General features: G+C 41.4%; 1 protein-coding gene across 5 annotated transcripts in view; it reads right to left on the bottom strand.

The window, feature by feature from the left end:
- Positions 1-15,245, bottom strand: part of akt3a (v-akt murine thymoma viral oncogene homolog 3a) — a 57,927-nt gene extending 42,682 nt beyond the window's left edge. For 4 of the 5 annotated variants that reach the window (XR_013780696.1, XR_013780697.1, XR_013780698.1 and 1 more), the window contains exons 1-2: positions 15,105-15,245; positions 11,122-11,543 (exon numbers count right to left, since the gene is read on the bottom strand). Coding sequence is in view for 2 of the 5 variants with exons in the window: in XM_079362521.1 (XP_079218647.1) it covers positions 11,122-11,167 (46 nt within the window). In the remaining 3 variants the exon portion in view is untranslated. The other variant, XM_079362522.1, reaches the window with a different exon arrangement.
- Positions 15,246-20,963: the final 5,718 nt, after the last annotated feature.

The raw sequence follows: 20,963 nt of genomic DNA on the forward strand, positions 1-20,963 counted from the left end.
TGTGTGTGTGTGTGTGTGTGTGTGTGTGTGTGTGTGTGTGTGTGTGTGTGTGTGTGTGTGTGTGTGTGTGTGTTCTTCTTTACCTTGCTATTAAGCCCCAATTTAATGAGAACTTGGTGAGGTACAGGCCCCAGCCAGTGGACCATATGGGGGCCATTTAGCCCCCTCAGATCGTTGAGCCAAGCCTCGCTGACGTGATTACCACTGCAGGCCGCTGCTCTACACTCGTGTCAGATTGGGGACGGGGAATTTTGTCATGAACAGCTAATTAGTAAGTGGAGATTGGCAACTAGAGACAGAGGGAGCTGATGCAGGATGGAACATTTCTGTCACTGTTTGGTCTCTTTTTTTTTTTTTTGACTGAAAATGTGAAACATGTAAAAGTAAAAGAAAACATCCATGCCAAAATGAAACACGCTTGTAGACAACAGAGCATTGTTATAAAGTGAGACAGTTGGTGGTTAAACACAGATGATGCATATTATTAGCTGTGTGTGTGTGTGTGTGTGTGTGTGTGTGTGTGTGTGTGTGTGTGTGTGTGTGTGTGTGTGTGTGTGTGTGTGTGTGTGTGTACTCTCCACTCTATAGTCAATCTAACCCTCTGTGAATGTATGCATTTATTCACGACTCAAATTCGCAGTGCGTCTGTTCGGCCGACAGACTGAAGCTAGTGGCTTAGCTAATCCTGTAAGAGACAGATTACAGGTGGGAAGTTATAAATAAACTAAATGTCCCTTTAACCTGGCCACATGACATCAGCATGCAGCTCAACTATTAAGTCCAGTATAATAAAAGGTATAGAGCTCAGCTCAATGGTAGGGTTTATTTGGTAGGTAGGACTTACCAAATAGGTTGGTAGGGATATAGGACTATAGCCTCCATAAATGGTGCAAGTGTACTTACCACAAGGCTACCAGCTCTCCAGAAATCATAAGGCACACTCACTCACCCCCCCAACTTTATAACAAAACACGTAAAAAGCTTTACGCATATGAAGCGTGCTTAGTTTGCAAGACAGCTACTCTACTGACTTTGTGCATTATTTTGAGTCATTTCATTCAGATACAGCCATCATACTCCGGGTTTTAATGATAATGTGCACGTACTGAACTGTACTCTGCTGAAGTCAATCTCTTCCAAGCGTTCCAGAGTCAAGGAAGTGTACGGTGCTTTAGCACGGATCAAATGTTTGGATCGAACTCAACACTCTGTGCTAGAGTTTGTCTGTGTTTACAGCAATCGAAGTTTCTGATGGTTGTCACAAGCAGCCACGAACTGAAACCTGCATGACAGCAGACGGGGTGATAGTGAACAGATTAAAGATGAAGCAGCATTTAAGATAGAGAAACCTCACACGAGGAAATATCAACACTTTTCAACTTGTTTCCGTGTCAAAGTCCACAAATAGAAACACTGTATATTTCAATGTCTTCCAGGATGTCTTCCTATTTGTAGAACGGGTCTCCATAGCGCCCCTTAAAAGTTGCCATCTTTTCAGTGAGACTCTGCACAGGGATGTTGCAGTAGTATTTATTGGGCACAATCATGTGTGGCCAATGAGGAGTGACCGTAATGGATCACTGATCAAGCATGATAGAAACTGTCATTGGTTTTAGACCATATAAGCTTGGATAGCCACATCTCTGTTCACCTTTTTTTTAATGATCAAGCAAGGTAGGCACTGTAAACATGAGCTGTTGGCTCTGCTTTACATTACTGATCACCAAGCACTATCTGCCTGCAGCAGCCTTGAACAGCTGCTGCCTTCATGTGCTCCACATCATCTTCTGTTACAGAGGCTGCTCTCTGAAACTGATGTTCTGTTCTGTTCTTCAGGCAGCACAAGCTTTGTGCTTCAGTAGCAGAGTGAAGAGGAGAAAGGACATCAATGATGTAACTGATGTTTCACTGCACACAATTGTTGTCCAGATGCCCTTGGGAACCAGATAAAGCCCACTATCGACCATGGAAGAGGTGATCGCACCTGCTCAAAACCATTCTTCCTGGACAAAAAAAAACCACTGTGGCTAAACTAACTCTTGTTGTTATTATTATTATTATTATTATTATTATTATTATTATATTGCTTTTGTTGTTCCTGTACACAAGGTTCAACAAGTTAGATAAGAAAATAGTACGATCAGCATCACATTATTAATATCCGCCAGAAAGTAAGACTGAAAAACTTCTATTTAAGAGATTCTTGAATTTCCCTTGGGATCAATAAAGTATCTATCTATCTATCTATCTATCTATCTATCTATCTATCTATCTATCTGTCTGTCTATCTATCTATCTATCTATCTATCTATCTATCTATCTTCTAATTTTCAGCAAAATATTACTGGAACTGAATTCTTTTTGTCACCTTTGGTATTCAACAGGTTGACAACTGATGAATTTTGTCAGTCTGAAGACACATTATATTTCACTATCATAAAGTCACCTAACCCATCAAAAAGAAAAGGTCTCTACACAACTTAAAGTAACAATTCCAATTTCTACTTTGTAGCTTTTGGAAACAAACATTTATTTGATTTAATGTCTCTTACAGAAAATACTGTCGTTGATCTGCATCCAGGTGCTTAGATAGAGGGATTCCTTTTGAAAGCCAACACTTACACTAGCTGTTAACCACTAGGCTATAATTCACAGACTAATCTGTTGGCCTAAATCAGCCAAACCAACCCCCACTCTAACCTGCCTCCTCTAATCAGCCCAAAGCCTCGTCCAACCAGCCCACAACTCCTCAAGTTGTTAGACTACAAAGAAAACACAGGTATATGTTTCAGCGTTTACTCATATTTCTTTGTAAAGCAATGACAGAGCAGTTGCAGCCACTAAGAGCCTGAAAACCCAACAGAATAGAAAGAATTGTATAAAAAGAACAACGACAAAAAAATTCAAGGGGTTGGGTTGAGCTTTATTAGTTTTTTTTATTTCTGCTTACAGATTATTGACTAAAAATGCCTTGATCAATCAATGAACTTCTTCATGCTACACTAGTTTGAAATCCTAAATAATAATGATGGCTAGAAAGCAGCAAATGTAGGTAAACAAGATAAACCTGGGGTTTTTAGGCTTTCAAAGAAGTAGCACCCTACTGTAAATGGTAGATGGACTTGAGGTAATGAGCTTGTATTACGCCTTTTTAGTCTTCTGACTACTGTAAGCACTTTTACACCGCCTCATCTCACACCTTCCTCATTCCCACCCACCATGGCAGTGGTTGCTATGTAGCGAGACCATCAGAAATAACAAATCCCAGTCATGCGCCGCCGATGAAGCAGCGGTAGCAATTCAGGTTTAAGTGCCCAAGGGCACATCGGAGCTGAGGATCAAACCCTCGGCCTAACGGTATAAAGATGACAACTCTGCCAACTGAGCCACAGCTGGCTGGCTAGAGTGTTCACTGTGCTCTCAAAGGCTGATTTACTGTAGCTGCAACTTTAGACGTCGACTGACAGGCACACTACGTTTTTTAAAGTATATGAGCTCATGTAAGGAGAGTCATCACAATCAAAGGTTTCTGCTTCTGTTTCTTTTTGTGATCACGCTTTCGGATTTGGGTTAGACTAACGTTAGCCTTGTTTAATTCTACAAGTCTACATGCAAGAATACCTGCCAGAGTTGCAATAGTCAATGCAGGATATCGAAACCTGCACCGCGAGCTGTGTAGCATGCTCTGACAGGTAAGGTCTGATCTTTCTGTTGTAGTACAGAGCAAATCAACATAGTCATAGTCAGGCTACTTGAATCTTCTCGGCAATCATTATGCCTTAATCCTAGGTAATAATGATGGCTAGTATATTAAATGTGACTCATGACAGCTCCAAAAATTGTGCATCGTTTGCTCCAGCTCTCAGCTCCATGTCACGGTCTAATTCACAAAGTGCATATCAGAGGTGGGACAAAGTCATTGTTTTTAAAAGTCATAAATAAGTATCAAGTTCTGAGTCAAGTTCCAATTATAATGTTTTATCACTGCATCACAGTAACCACCTGTTCTAAGACAATGATTTGCAACACTCCAACTTACACGTGGTGTTTTTGATACAACACTCTGTGAGGAACTCGGTGTGCCTTTAATCTCCATGTTTAGTGAATTCGATCGTTTCTGTTTGAAGAAATCCTTTACGCAGGTCGGGCGAGCTCAATCCTTTGGTATACCAGGCCCTCAAGTCTAGCAAAATTGAAAATGCTGAGCACAGTTTGCAGAAAAAAGTAGAACTTTAAAAGAAGTCCATCGACTAGTGTTCTTAAACTGAAAGAAAAGAATATAACTGACTTTTTAATATTGATATTGCTCACTTTTTTGCCTGGAAATTGGAATCAATTGTACTTAAGTTAACATCATCGTCTGACACTGATCTATTGGCAGTGATGAAAAGCATTAAAAAACAGAAATAATCAATGTTCTTCTGATAAGTCTGCTTCTGAAGGCCACATAGAGGCTTCAGTGTTTATTTTCATTCGTTCAGTTTCAGAAGCAGATCTCCAGTTTGTTAAAGCTTTTGAACAGAACAAGATTTCCAAGTAAAGGGGAGTCACAGAAGGAGGGAGATTTTCTGCAAAGGGTGGTGAAACTTAGACCAGCTGAGTACTGCTGACAGTAACAGTAAACAGGATCTCTGTCCACAAATGTTTTAACTAACAATGTAGGGAATATGAATGAATGCCTTATGTGCAATGATGTTTTATTTTAAAAATTAAAAGTTGCAGGTTAAGTATTACTGATTAATGTAATGTTTGTAATGTTTTCTTGTTTTTTTCTATTTCATTAACAATACATCATATTGTTAGTCTGTGCATCAGATAGGACACACTGTGCAGCCTCTATTTGAGTTAAAAAATAGTTCCCACGTTTCATTAGATTCATTTTCTGCCTAACTGCCTTTGCAAAAGAAAGACAAATATTCCTATTGACTATAAAGGTGAGACAATCTCAGCTGCTTGTCTAAGCATGTTACTCAGTCTTATTTGATTTCAATGCCGATGTTGGCAGGTTAACCTGTATTGGCAGGTTGTCTCCCTCTGTCACAAACTATCTGTCTCTTTGCCTGTCTTTCACCGTCTGTGGGCTCTGCAGGCTCGTCGGTCTGTTTGCGTCGTGCTGTCGGTCTGTCTGTCCGACCGTCTGGCTTACTGCCCTTATCTGCAGTGTAGAGTGAGTCATTCTCAGGACAATGGAGACACTTTGTAAAGCCACGCTGGAGCATACACTTCCTCCGGATGTGCAAGAGGATGCCATTCATAACAAAGCCTGTACTGTCTGCCTGACTGCTACGGCCCTGTGTGTGTGTGTGTGTGTGTGTGTGTGTGTGTGTGTGTGTGTGTGTGTGAGTTGAGAAACAGAAGGGATTGAAAGAGGGAGGCAGAGTGATGAACAAACATACATGGATAGATGGAAGAGAGAAATAGAGGGTGAATTGCAATAACAGGGGTGAGTTGAGTTAACAGACTCTACAGCAGAGGAGGAGCGAGAGAAGAGGAGGACAGAAGAGCAGAAGGGCGACACAACATTCAGCGGCGGCAGCAGCAGCAGCGGCGGCTTGTGATTGATATCAGAGATCTGGCACTGCCACCTGATCCAGCCAGCCAGCCAGCCAGCCTCCAGCAACACTGCACTCACTGAACCCACTGAGTAAGGATGGCTGCCTCACTGCACCGCACCCAATGAACCTCACTGTAGTCTAACCCATACAGCATAGCAGGTACAATTCCCAAAGGCATTAGGTCGCAACAAATGAAAGTACAGAGAAAACAGGACAGAGTGTGCTGCTTTCCTTTACAGACTGATGTATATAATTCAATCATCCCACATAAATGAGGTTACAGATATAGGCATATTTAACAATTTCATCGAGTTAAATTCTGAACACATGCAGTGACTTCCTGCCTGTCTTGTTGGACTTGGGGGAGCCCCATCCTAAAAGATCTTAAGATAAACAGACATGTGGATGTAAGCGTGCCCATAGCTAACACAAACCCTTTGGTTTCTGTATCGAACAAAATAATAGAAGAGCGAGAAAAGGAACAAGGGAACCGTGATTTTGATTCTAGAAGTGACTGTCAGACAGAACATGCTAGGTTATATTTCATTGATTTTTGCAATATGTGTGATTTTCATTGTATTACTCTGCTAACAGGAACGGCACAGATTTTAACCTTTTACAGTAAAAGCCTTTTTGTTTATTTCTCCCGACATCAAGTGATACTCTTTGTGACAGCTTAGATGCTTCCCTGCTGGCGTTCGTATGATCTCCTGTGAAGTCAGTGCCATTTCAGACTGGCCTACACCCATTAGCCCTAAACATAGACCAAGATGCATGCATATTTCTGTAGAAAATTGATGAGAAATTTCATGCGGGAATGCCGCCCCCTTGCATAAACTTTCCTGTTCTTATGTTAAGTCACAGTGCTCCCCTCAGGTCAATGCAGCCTTTTGTAAGCTGAAGGTAAGCGTCACTCGTCCTTCATTCTATCCAGAATCTGTCAGACCTTCAGTTATGGGTTGAGATAGACGTTTCAGACTTGGGTATACGAGGTCCATCCTCTACCAATATTCTCTGAATAACAAGTTTCCTCCCTGTGCCTTCCTTTTCAGAAAGTTACATACATGTCCAAACATGTTTGGACAGACCACAAGACCCTTGTGTCCTAGCTCTTCCTGTGCCTCAGTGCCCCTGGTCAGTCTCCATGGATGTTTGAGCTGTGCGTTTTTGAGTCTACCATTTTGTTCTTCACCGATTGTGTTGGAAAGGTTGCCACCAATGTCGACAAAAGGTAAATAATAGGTTTGCAAATGTCTTTAAACGGTTGCCGGAGGGAACACAGCAACCCTCACTGTCAATCCCTGCAGGAAACACACAGTGCAGAGACGGATTAAGGATTCATTGTATGATGAAGAACAATTGTTTATTTTCTGTTTGTCCAAGTCTTCTGAAGAAACCAGACATTTTTAGAAACATGTCTCCAAAAATAGCCTATATTCATTAAGTAGACGATAAATCCCCCCAAAATAATCTGAATCATTTAAATTGAGTGCAATAACTTCTTAAATCTTGTCTTTTTTTATCACTTGTGAATTCTAAAACCCTCCAGGGAGACAAAGAATCATTGATCTTAGAAGATTTCAAAAGTGTTTCCACTTCGACACAACGTCTCTCCTGATTTGCAGACAGAAACTTCAGGGAGACACGAAAAGGTCAAAGGAAAGATGATGGTGCTCTCCCTGTCTCCTTCAGCATTTCTCCTCTTCTCCTCCCTTCTGGCCATCTGTTGTGCTGACTGCTGTGTGGGCTGATGCTGGTGGAGGTAACAGTATCCTCTATTACAGTGGCTGACTGTGACCTCTGTGGCCTCACATGGGCTGACAGAAGGTAAACTCCTGGACGGGGCCAAATTGAAGAAAAATGTACAACAAATTTGATGGTAAAAGTTGACTGGAACGACAAAAACATCTTATTTTAACCCCAAAAAAAGCCATAGCTACAGCTGTATTATCATCTGTGATCTGTCAGTCAAAGCAGCGTTTAAACAGTCGATCTTTAAGATAAAACAGAAAAAAGTGGGTAGATGTGTTGCCTTTTATTAGACTCTGTGACACAGTCAGTGTGTATGCACTGTTCGTTATTTCAAAAGAAAAATAAGTGATGCAGCTGAATCCACTCCCAACTTTGATTTAATGAAAGGAGGAAGGAAATCATTGCCATGGCAGTGAGAGTGAGTACTGAAAGCCTTGGTCATCTGAGGACATAGTGTACTGTACTTTGCAGGGGTGTCTCTGTGTTCCAAGATGATGAGAGCTTTTTATGTGCATGCAGGATAGAAGGCAGATATGCTTGCTTTCATGCTTTTATTCCATACAAGTAAATATTTATCAAACTTGTTTTTTAATGCTCTATTTTGTGTTACATCTATAAATGATCTTTTGTGAAAACCTTGTAAAAACACTGAAATCATTGTTGGACTGGTGATTGACAACAGTTTGTACTGTTACAGTGCACTTCACATGACACAGGTGAAGAAGCTCTCATCGTTTCATTGTTTTTGTCAATGCATCCTATTGAAAGTCAAGTCAGAGATGTTGAACATGCTCATCAAGGACATTACACATAGACTCCACTTTAATTAATACAGTCAGTCCATTCATAGAACATGAAGAGAGGCAAAATGAGTGCATTAAAGAGAAGTCATCACCAGTGCTACCAACAATACCAATATAGTGTCCATCAACCAATCTATCAATCTATCAATCATTTCTTTCCAAACGAGTATTTAACCAGACAAGGACCGTAAACTAAAGACGATTAAATAGACAGTTATAAACGTTCAGAAACAACCATGTATGATAGGTAGCCACAAGTGTGGATCATTTCACCATAAATTCAGGTTTGAGTTCTTTCCCATTAACTGTCCATATGTGGTCAGTGCTAGAACTATGTTTTATGTGTGCAAATGATATCAACAAAGGGATTCTGTGTCAAATGTTAAATTTTCTGTACAAACAGCAAATGTAGAAGTCATTTACAAGTGTATTACCCCAAGAAAGCAATGTCAATAGAAATCTCTATTGTGCACGGAAGTTTATATAAAACGATGACTTAAGCGGGTACAACAGCAATGAGAGATGGACTTCAGAAATGGAGGACCAACTTTGTTGATTTGTGGCAACAACACAAGTGTTTATACAACATGTCCTAAAACACAATCCAACTGACAAGGAAAGAAGCTGGACGGAACTTGTTACTGCAATGGATGTACCAGGTAGCTAACAGCTAGCCACATTTAGCTTGACCATCATAGCATAACAGAACATCATTCTTGGAGCGACATTCTTCCGGTGTGGTTATTTTGTTGCACACCACACACTAAGAACACAACAGTTAAATCTGTCTGTATGATTTGTCAACATTTTCAAAAAAATTTAAGATTTTCAAAATCTTTTTGTGTGTGCCAGGCTTTAATTATTGCAGTACTGCTTACTTTTCAAACTTCTGCGTCGTTGGAACTGGTCAATGATAGTATAAAATATCTTTAAATTACTATTTGGGCAACAAAACTGAACTGTGTTGAAGGTTTACACTTAAGGTGAATGTACAACAGAACTGCATAAAATCTAAGCGTTTACTTTTACATACATTTTCATTTATAGTAGTTAGATCTTTTATGACAACTAGATCTATCACCACTTGTACACACTTTAAATGTAAAGCACTACACAAGACATCAGCAGTTATGTAGGTACTCCTCTGAAACACATTTGATGAAATATTAACTTTTAAGGATTGAATAGCCTGACATAACTCCAAGAAGCAAACGAGCTTTCATACAGACGTATTTCCAAACTGATCTGTGTTCTCTTCCTATCTATTTTACCAGGAAATCTCTGCACTTCTTCACTTGTTCATTGGTAGACAACTTACTCAGTACCAGAGACTTTTAAACAGGCAAAGAACATAAATGTGTAATGTTTTTATTAATACACAAAGTCAGTGTGTGTGTTTGTATGTCTGTGTCGGTAGATGTTTCACTACCCTTCTCTGTCTCCCCCTCTCTCTCTCTCTCTGTCGTTTCAGTGAAAAGGTGTCTAATGACTAAGACTGCAGTCTATGCTGTATCACGACCTGAACAGTGAGTCAGCACCCCGACCCTGCTCCTCTCCACACACGCGCACACACGCACGCACGTATGCACACACACACACTACAAAAATACAGACAATAATTTAGCATATGATGCAGACAAACATTCATATTCCTGACACAAACAAACACCCCCTGCTTCCCTGCAATCTCTCTCACACACTGACGAACACTGGTAGCACTGCGTCGTGACTGGGGGCGATGTGTTCCTCTTAATATGCACAGACGACTGAGGATCACACAGGCATGCTGGCACACGTAGACAAAAATCCCACCCTCCACTTCAGTTACACAGAGAGTGTGCTGCGACTGAGGAAGAGAAAACATCCACTCATAAGAAGCACTCTGACATCCAACATGTTCTCCTGCTGTGCTATAATGCTAGCCTACATTACCCAGAAGCCTGCTGTCTGTTGTGCATCCGTGTCATTTCCTGTTCAACAGTTTGTGTTACACATTCCTAGACGACCATCACAAAGTCAGGAGGGATGGTGCTCATTGGCCTGAAAGTCTGGGTAATCCCCCTTGCTCTGTTCTCTGGGTTCTTCCCTTAAATCGCACACTCTTGTGCCTGGAGGAAAAAGCATCAGCACACACAAGCGACTATGAACTCCTGGTTCTCGATGCAATGTACAGTTTGTTGGAAAATCACACAAAATATTTAGGTGGGGTTAAGTCATCACCGAGCTACTGTCTCTCACACTTTAAATCTTAATGGGTAAGAGTGGTCCAGCCCCAAATGACTTTACACCTGTTGCAGCCTCCACACATTGAACATATGCTTTGAATGTCTGAGAACATGAAAGTCCTCATTTACAATATGCTCTTCCAAAATGACATTTCTGTTTTTCATTCAGTTGTTGTAAAGGCAGGATGTGCACTGTCAGTCACACACCCCACCCCACACCACTTGACTCCACCCAGAACCAAGCCCTCAACCAATGGCACATGACGCTCATAGACACTATTTAGGATTTTATGCAAATGTACATGTCAACTTGGTTCAATAATACCTAAGGAAGACAATGCTAACTTGATTTTAAGAGTAGGTAGAAGGGAACACTATGCACGAAGAGTGTAACTTCAGGCCTGGTAAATGTTATTAACTGCACACACACGGACACACACTTGTACATAACACATACACATACCCATGCATGCATTCTTTTTAAGGCTGATAAAAGCATAAAGAGTCCTAGCAAAGAAAAAGTCAGCCAAGCTTGTAATAAAGCCACACATCCCAAAGGGGGAAAATGCATAAATGTACACATCACAAGCTAGACTATCACACATCCATGTGATCACAAACACACACACACACACACACACACACAGTCAATCGCAAACACTCACATCCTCCCACCGGCACATGTGGACCGGCACAGCCAGGCCCTCAGTCTAGACAAGAGACAGGGAAGAAGAGGAGAGACTATCGAGGTAGAGAGGAGGGTTGGAGAAGAAAAGAGGTACTTACCCCGTTTCTGGAGCCATCCCTCTCTAACGATGGTGACATCGCTCATGGTTCCTTCACGCCGAGTCTGATGCCGCTACACGCCTGCTCCACAGAGAGAGAGAGGGAGGAGGGGAGGAGAGGAGAGGAGAGAAAGAGAGGGAGAGGAGGAGAGGAGAGGGGGGGGGCGGCTCTCCCAGCCTCCGCGTCACTCTCCCTCCCTTCCTTTCCCGTTCGCCCTCTCGTTCGCGCAGTCTCCCTTTCAGACACACAAACACGCAGAGTGTGTGTGTGTAAGCGCTGTGTCGTTCTGCTTCCTGTTGTTGATTATCTTCCTTCAATCCCTCCTTTTTTTCTTCGTCTTCTCCCCCTTCTCCTCCACCACCTCCTCCACCTCCTCTCTCGTTCCCTCTCCAGACCTTCCTCCTCACCAGCAGTGACTCAGCCTGGAAGGAAGTGAAAGTAGAAAAAAAAAAAAAAAAAAAGGCATGGATTTTATTTTTCTGCTCCTCTGCTGCTCCTTCTTTCCCCTCATCCTCCACAGAAACCATTTTGTACAATCTGACAAAACAAACAGTTATTGTGAGAACTAATGCTTCTTCCACTCCCACCCTCCAACCCACCAAATCTTACACCCAGTTCCTCTTTCTACAGAAAAATCAGAAAGAGTAATTGTTGAGCTCTTGATCAAGCAAAAACTGACCTTGATTGCCAAACAAATATCCCTTTCATTCATTCATAGATCTGTTTCTTTGATGTTCTGGTTACCATGATGTCCTGTGTGCAAAAGACTATTTATCTCCATGTGCTTGCTTTATTTCTGCATGTCAAATTCTTTTGTTTAAATGTGTGTACGTGTAGGCTTATTTGTCTGTCTATATGTGGGAGTTAGGAGAGCATTTCAGGACTGTGGAGTAGGGCTAGACTATAAATAGCAACATCGGCAGTTAAGGATGCTCTCATACTCTCTTTCTCTCTGCCCAAATCTCTGCACCTCTCTGTCGTCTCACTCTCGCTCTCCCTCCCTGCTCGCTCGCTCGCTCTCTCTCTCTCTGCATAGCTGCCGTGCTCACCTCAAATGCACCCTACTACACTGTCTTACACAATATACAACAACACTACCCTGCTCAGCCTGAATGGAGATCAGCAATACGGTGGGTAGGCTAGCAGTCGCAGCTTTCAAATCAAGCTTTCATATCAGTATTGAAATCAGCAAGTGTCTGCACTGCTGCCCACACTTGGAGGGACTGCAGCGTCATAAGCAAGGCTGCAACAGCCATGCTCACGTACACACCCCAGCAGGTGACACAGAGATTTTAGGGGGGTTTTTTATGTTGAGGCAGCTGAATCGTGACCAATCTAAAACCAGGCGAACAAATAAAGGGTTCCGACAATTTCAGTTCCTGCTTACAAGGGTTGCAACGATTCTGAGGGATTATGCTTTCCTTCCATTTCCCTTTAAATCATTCAGCCTTTTTCAATTCCATTTTTGTTTCTTTACAACAACTACAACATTCACAAGTGGATACATTGATTTTGATCCAGCCTAACACTTTTACAAAGGATGAAGCGCGCTTCGATTAAAGAGATGCTGAAGAGAGCTGAACATCTGACGAATAGTCATTGAGAAATTATTGAATTTAGTGTAGCTGGAGACAATTTCAGTTTAAAACCACTGTAATCACAAGTAATCACACCACTGTTTGTGTAGTTACTATTTCGATTTAAATCCAACCTTTTTTTAGAAATAGATTGAATGGTTTTTGGTTCCTAAGAATATATAGTGACAACGGCTTGATCAGCATTTCCAAAGCCCAAGCTGACGTCGTCTTTTATCCACAACCTAAAGATTTGGCCTTGACAGAGTCACAGAAGGCAAAAAGAAACCAAAAAACACACACAAAAAGAAATTCTGGAGAAATCCTTATTTTTCTTTTTATATTTTTCAATATTATTTTTGCCACACTGGAAACAGTGGAAAGTAAGAAAGTAAGAATTCTGCGTAAGAATTAAAAGTTGGCTTGTGTAAGTACTGATTAATTGAAAATACATCAAAATAATACTAAGCCATTGTAATTATATCAAAGGTGATCAAATCCTTTTTATAGGCACAGTACAATAGAGGATTAAGCTCTAAGTCTACAGTGTAATTCAATGAAGCCTCAGATAGCTTTACCCTTAATTAGGACAAGAGAGGAGAGGAGACGAGAGGAAAGGAAAGGAGATGAGGAGAAGAGAGGCATGGAGAAGAAAATGTCCAGACAGTGGCAACCCCTTGTCACCAGGGCAGCTGTTGCCATGGAGATACTGCCATGATGAACGGACAATGCCAAGGGAAGCACCTGTTAGACAACATTTATTTCATGTAATTCTGGAGGCAAAAACATGGCACACATTGCTTTTAACCTTAAATCACCACCAAATGTATTGTGTAAATGAAGGTGTCTTATCTTGTTATCAAAAGGTACACATGCATGCTCCATGTGTTCTAAAGGTGCCATTTCATTGGTCGAATGTTCACATTGAGTGGATAAGCGTGTATATTATATTATTATTATAAGAGTGTATATTTACAAATTATTATTTACATTATTAAACAGTCTAAGAAGTTGTGATACCAAATCATCCTCTCTTATAGGACAAAAAAACTCTATAACTCTATAAATAACTACAATGCATTAGTATAAATAGGGGAGGAATGCTACAATATTATGGAAGTAGAAATGTTCCCAAAAGCCCCCCCCATCAGCCCACTATATCTCATCTTGCCTCAACTTAGTTTAACCACAATTCACTGATTTCCAAATCTTAGCTTACATCAAGCTGCTGGCCCAAGAAAGACTTTATCTAAGGCATGTAGTCCAACAAATATGACAATAAAAAGATAAGAGATAAGCTACACGCTTTTTTTTTTCTTGGCTATTGAACTTAGGTTTTAGGTTTCTTTGAATTATATAGAGGGCAGAGCAACATCTGAGACTTCTTCATGAGTCTGGTTCTGCTCAAGGTCTCTGCCTCTGTTGCTTAGTGGCGGGCTAATGATGGATTAATGTTGGGTCTTTAATTAATAATTTAACTTTACTTATCTAATTTAAGGGTACCGTCTAGACCTACTTTTCGTAATGTGTTTTGAAATAACAGTTGTTGTGCATTCATGCTATAAAGATTGATTGATCTTATTTTCCTGCAAACCCTCTTTCATTTCACAAATGTAAATTAAATCAGAGAACAACTACATCTAATTTTAAATCAATCCAATTCATCTAAAATTACAGCAAACGTGATATGTAAACAGTGAATTTATTAAGATGATAGATGTGAACGTGTAGGCCTAAAGGTTGAGTAAATGTGAAGCCCATGAATGAGTGGGTCACCAGCACTGCATCATCTACGTCACAGTCAAACTGACGCATGTTGAATGCAGCATGGAAGGAACACGTATGCTTGTCAAATGTTAAAAGACCAAATACAATTTATTTGTAAGACTAAAAAAACATTAAAGTGACTTTTTACGTGATATCTATCACCCTTAACCGAGAATTTGACATGAATATATAATTAATACCCAAGTGACCCGTCAAAGGCGGCACCGCCCCCCACCTGGCTGACGTCTGAACAGAATAAACACAGTATCTGTCGAGCTTTAGAGGGTGTATTTATTTTTCATCATCACAATAGTGTTTCTATGCAGCTAACAGTATTACCTGTAGTGACAGGTGTTGTGGTATCCCCGTGCACCTGCTGTTAAACCGCACGAGTTAATGTCCTCCTGTATCACTGGGTAACGTAAAGCTATGCAGCCGACCCTCGTCGGTCCCGTAACGAAACACGGGAGAAATAAACCGCCAAGAAAAACATCAAACGGGGTTTCCGACAAAACATGAAAGCTACTGTTACCGCAGCCGACGGTTGTTGTGACTTTCAGGAAAACTCGTGACGTCACACAGAGAAACGGCAACCCCTTTCTGTCGTGCACGGGATCACGAGCACACACTCACACACCCTACCGTCACGTCTTGTCCTCCCGTTTTCGGTTTGAATCATAGACTGTAAGATGTCAGTTTGGTGTGTGGTACTCCTCCACCGTAGAGCTCTCATCATCCCACTCCAGCATGATCCCGTGTGTGTCCGCCGTCAGTTAAGCCAAGCATCGCGAGATTAAGTAAGGGTGGTTAATGCACGAGAGCCAGACTGTTAGGCCTGGTCTGGTACCATTTCAATTAAAACAGTCATATGTCAATAAATAAAGTTTTTTTGAGGACACTACCAAAGTAAGAAGACCCTTATTCCAGACAAGAAACAGAGAAGAAGAGGAGAGTACATAGAGGTTGGTTCAAGTCTGTGAAGATTAATCTAACAACAGGAGTGTGTTCTTTCTTTGACGTGCAATCCTAAAACTATGACATGCGCTTCTCCAGCAAATTTACTGACTCAGAGAGAGGTGCCAAAAAATACTGTTAGTGGAATATGGAATTCCTTTCATTTTGCAAAAATATTTAAATTGTATTGTACACAGAAATAGTTTTTTCTTTGCAAAGAGCATAGACTAGTTAATAAAAGGTCAGTTACAATAGACTAAACTTTAGAATCCTGCAGCATCTTCATTGTTTGTTGCAAAAACAGATCACAATAGGTAATCATGAATATTAAGGCTGTCAAGTTGTTGATAAAAAGCTTTTTTAAAGTCCTGTGCAGGATTTTTTATCCAGTAGGGTCAGCTGTCACACTGAACCACTAAAATTAACACCGATACAAGACTCCGAGACAAAATTTGATAAATAAGGCAAAAGGTTGGTACATAGAAAATCCGTGATCCTAGGTATAGGATAAGCAATAACATAAGTGCACATTCTCTAAAGAATGTGCTCAAGCCTCTTTTGATGCCAATCCCGCACGTGCCTGGTACATTTCTGGAACAACTGGAATCCACCATCTGTCAGCCGCCCTTTTAAGATCTTCAGAGTTGTGAAGAAGAATTGGCCAGGGCTTGTTCCCAGGAGTTAGAACTGACCAGAGCCAAAACTGAGGCAACACTTATAGAAAACAGGTTTGTAACCAAACAACTATACAAACCACATGAAAAAGTCAATATTGACAGCATTAATAAACAATCAGTTTGTCTGAATAATAGCCCACGTCTTGATCGGAACACCCTGTTAGGTGGAGTGTGTGTTGTAGCTGTTTTCAGTCAGCATTTCCAAAATGTCGACAAGCAGTCATTGGCTTCTAAAATCTGCTTCTGAAACAATCCATGTTCATACAGTCTATGGTTTTATATATATATATATATATATATGTATATGTATATATGTATTTTTTTATTTTTTTTAAATGATGCCCTCCCTCATCTGTTATTGTTACTCTCTCCCCAGATGGTGCTGAGTGTGGAGCTGGGCAGAGGGTGTAGGTATGGGGACATGGCTGGGCACAGAGTGCAGACACAGGTGTACCTAGCGTGTCAGATAATGTATGTGTGTGTACTGTTCTGGCCTCTCTTAACACACATGCAAATATTGCCATCAGCTGGCCTTTAGCTCATAGCCCTGTGGAACGGGGGGGAGTGTGAGTAGGAACCAGCAGCCAGGCAAGGTATGTGTGTGTGTGTGTGTGTGTATGTGTGCGTGGGTGTGGGTGTGTGCGTGTGTATGTGAGCAGGAGAGGCACTGGAGGTGGGGGTAAAGAGACAGCTTGAAAAGAAAAAAAGGCAGCACAGGGGAGCCCTTCTGTTACCATTGGTGTAGCCAGACGTGTCCCTGTGACACACGCACAAGCACACACACACAGACACACAGTTGCACATAAAAACAACTTGAATTCACCAATTTTCTCAGTCATCCTGTTATAAAAACATGACCCAAGAATAACCAACAATGTTGTACATACTATTTAAGATTATAGTAAAATTCAATGCATAAGGGTATATGCTCAGAAAAAAATATTTTGATTTGGTATTATCATCTTTTTAAATAAGAGAGCGATTTCACGGACCTGCTAGTTGTTGTTTTTTTGAGTCGGTGCTGTTGTTCTGTGTTGCTTTGAGCTACAGTAGAGGCAAAATGTGTAACAGATATTCCATTCACTTTTTTCTTCTTAGTTTATTGTGCCAACATTTTTGCTAAAGTCAACAGAAAAATACATATTGTACTGTTGTGTTATTTTCAATATGAACTCCGTTTAAAGTAACCTATGTCTTCATGGATCCTATAACCAGTGCACATCCTTTGAGACAGTGACAGAGACTGTATGACTTACATTTTTCGGTGTCTTTGAGCAAATATTCTCTACTCTTTTTTTAAAACTCCCCCCCATGCCAACCTCCCACCCCTGGCCCATTGTGCCGTGAACTCTCAAAAGATGGACCCCTGACTCCCTGTGGGTAAGACTGGGTCAGCCGCCTCGTGTATTACAAAAATACAAACACACACACACACACCTGACACATTTAAGTGACACCAGAGCACAGAAGGTCTGTCCAGGTTGAAAAGCGCACACACAAACACACATCAACACACACCACTAAACTTTCAGCTATTACTATCACAGAATTCGTCCCCCAGTCCCATACCTCCTGTCTCTGCCCTGCTGCCACACACGTACCCCCCTCCACCCCCACCTCCCTTCACCTCCTGCAAAACACCCAACTTTAACTATACAGCCCCCCCCCCCCTCCCTCCCAACCTTAACTCCAGCCCTTTCTCCCAAGCTCCCAAAGCCCAGGGAAGCAGCAGCCGTGCTGGCCGGCCTGGCACCCCATTCCTCCCCGATCTCTTTGAAGTTGCTTCAGGAGAGAGAGGTCAGCCTCGCCCCGGAGACCCACATAGAGGTAGGGACAGCTGCGGTCAGACAGACTCCTGTGCAGGGGATAGGTACACACATGCAGGGACACATATACATATGTACACACAACAAGAGCAGCTGCAGCCATGGTGTTAAAGGTGTGCCGTGCAGCAGGACAGCTTGGGAGCCAGTATGGTCCAGCATGGCTCTGCTCTGTTCTGTTCTGGGTCACCTATTTTGCGCTCAGGTGTAAAATCTTGAGTGAACCAGATGACCACATAATATTTTACATAGTTTCTGAAGCCCTGTCTTGTTTTGTGTTACATATGTTACTGTTGCAATAAATCCCGACAATGTGCACATAAGAATTGGACTTTGACAGTGATACACTGGGAAGTACTGTTTTAGTGTCAAAATGTGTGTGGATGCCTTCTGCTCTCTGGAAGACAGGTTGTAAAATCACCTTATTCCCCAACTGCCATCACATGAGATCGACTCGTATTGTTTTCTTTGCCTAAGCCCACCTTACACACCTGCGTGCCTCCACCTCCTCAGGTTTGAGCAATCTGGTTTCTCTGTTTCCTTTGCTGTGTTCATCTCCTCTGCCCGAAAAAAAGGAAGGGCTGGGGGACAGAGTGGAAACAGGTTTTATCTTCAACTTGACAACAACCTCTTTGTCCACGGGATAAACTGCTACCTGCAATTAATATAAAACAAACCTCTAAACTGAGTAATTTTGGAAAGCTGTGAAAACACAGATTGAAGGAGAAAGATACAGTATCACACATGATAAATACACATTCTCAATATCCACCTTGGCTGATGTTCATAATATCTTTTTGCAACTCCTGTTTCTGCAAGTTACTGTATTTCCACCTGTGAAGGCATGTGACTGCGGGATTATTTACGAGAGATGGTAAAAGCAATTATGTGATTGACCACTGCTTACTGGCAGCTGCTGCAGTAATGTAGGAGTCATTTTTCAGCAAGGTGATAAAGAGAGAGCTGAGCCACAAAATAAAGGCTCTGGATTTATTGTTAGCATTATTGGAATGAGTGTAAGAATGAGTCTGCATTTTAAAGGATAATTTTACATTTGTTTACAACATGACAAAATAACCTTTGAGGCGTCTGTTCAGGTGTTTTTCCTTCTTTTTCTATTTTACAGTTTTGAGTTTTGGGTGTAAGACTGTTTTAGAGGAATATTAGGTACTGTATTTTCAGACAGATCAAATGCCTCATCATACCTGGATGAGGCATTTAGGGAGGCCAGAAATCTCATCTTTCCTTCCGTGATACATACATCTCCAAGTTCAATGTGGTGTGACCACATGAAGATGAACACACATCTCTGTCTCAAACTATCCAATACACACTCAAACACTTCCTCTGTCACTGCTCTTCCAGTTGCATGCTGGAGATCCTTAGGGGGCCATCTGTGTAGATTCTGATCAGTACAGAGTCAATGAAGCAGTGAGAGGACGACAGAGAGACACAGGGAGGGATAACTTGGATCTGTTTTTGTTCATGAGGAGGGCTGTCATTGATGGGGCGTGACCTTGACACAAGTACTCATTAAATGGACCAAAAACAGGACACTGAAGATATTTAATGTAGAAAATGTGATGTTTTGGGGGTTGATTTTATAACATTTGAACCTGATATTTAAGATCTTTTTAGGGGATTCTCTAGCATGTCCAGTGCAATAAGAAAATGTGCTTTAAAGTCCAAATTATATTTCTTCATTAGCTTCTTCCTGTAAGCTATAGGAGAAGAAATTAATATGTCATTGTCTGCCAAAGTTTAAACCAGTTTGTCATTTATATCAGAGATTTCTGGATATGATTTTTTTTCTGGGTCTTTCTGTCTGTGAGGAAGTAGATGGGGCTCAGGTTGAAAACTGTGTCCTACATGATACATCAACCAACACCTTTTTTCCAATCTTTAATTATAACATGTTTAAACATTTAGTCAGCTGGATTCTATATTTTAGTGTGGATTTAACATTAAATGACTGTGGATGAACTATCCCTTCTCCATACAAATGTATGGATGTGACATGTTGAAAATCAAACTCTACATTAGTCTGTGATAATGCAGATTGAAATGGGCCTAAAGAGGAAAGGGTGGAAAACAACACCTGGAACATGATAACATCAGCACCAGCTCGACCAGTGACGGATGACAACTAAATGTCCCAACACTCCCAGTGTCCCACATCCTCTCTGCATGTGCACAGCTGCATGTGCAAGCACCACTCCAGGCCACTAGGGAGGGCTGCATTAGTTACAGTCTTACTGACGGCTCCAGCTGTTACTCTAGCTGTCTTTCCATCTTTCTCTGAGATTGCGTTGCATTATGTAAACACATCTGGAGAAATTAAATTCTGTTTGTTTTAGTTATTAGTAAAACATCTGGAAGAGCACAGTGGACAACAGTCTCCTAAGACCACAGCAGCTTAGCACTTGGCCAAGGCTTTAGGAAATATCATAGAATTAGTTGAATATCTCAAACAAGCCAGAAAGCGCTTCTCTAGAGAGGGAGGGCAGGAAGGATTTTTTTTAACGATCTCTCAATGTGGTTGTTTGTTTGTGTGTCATTATACGTGTCGGTTTCAGAGGAAGTTAGGTTGTACACAACACATCTGTCAACATCTGGGTGCACAGATTGTGTTTGTCTTTCCAACAACTGGGTGATATTAACACCAAAAACACACACAGTTTGAGCACAGCCAGAGGACAGCACAGCAGTAACTCCCCTCATACATACATACAAACACACATCCACCCACCTCAAAAGCCTCCTATGGACCCTGAGGGCCCCAAGTTTTCAATCCTGCCACTCCTCATTTCTTGTCTGCCCCTCCTTTACAGCCTTTTGTAAGACACATTTCTCTCACTGTCTCTGCTTCCCTTTTGCCTTCACACTCACACACTCGCTCATAGAGACACATTAACACTTTATGTGTAAAAGTGATTCTCCCCAGGCTACTTGCTCCTTGGGGAGGTGTAGAAGGAGCTCGTCGTCTCTTTCTCAGAGCAAACTGCTGTGTAACATCTGTGTGCAGGAAGAGAGAGACAGATTTCTGT

Source organism: Symphodus melops (assembly GCF_947650265.1).
Source record: "Symphodus melops genome assembly, chromosome: 15".
NCBI lineage: Eukaryota > Metazoa > Chordata > Actinopteri > Labriformes > Labridae > Symphodus > Symphodus melops.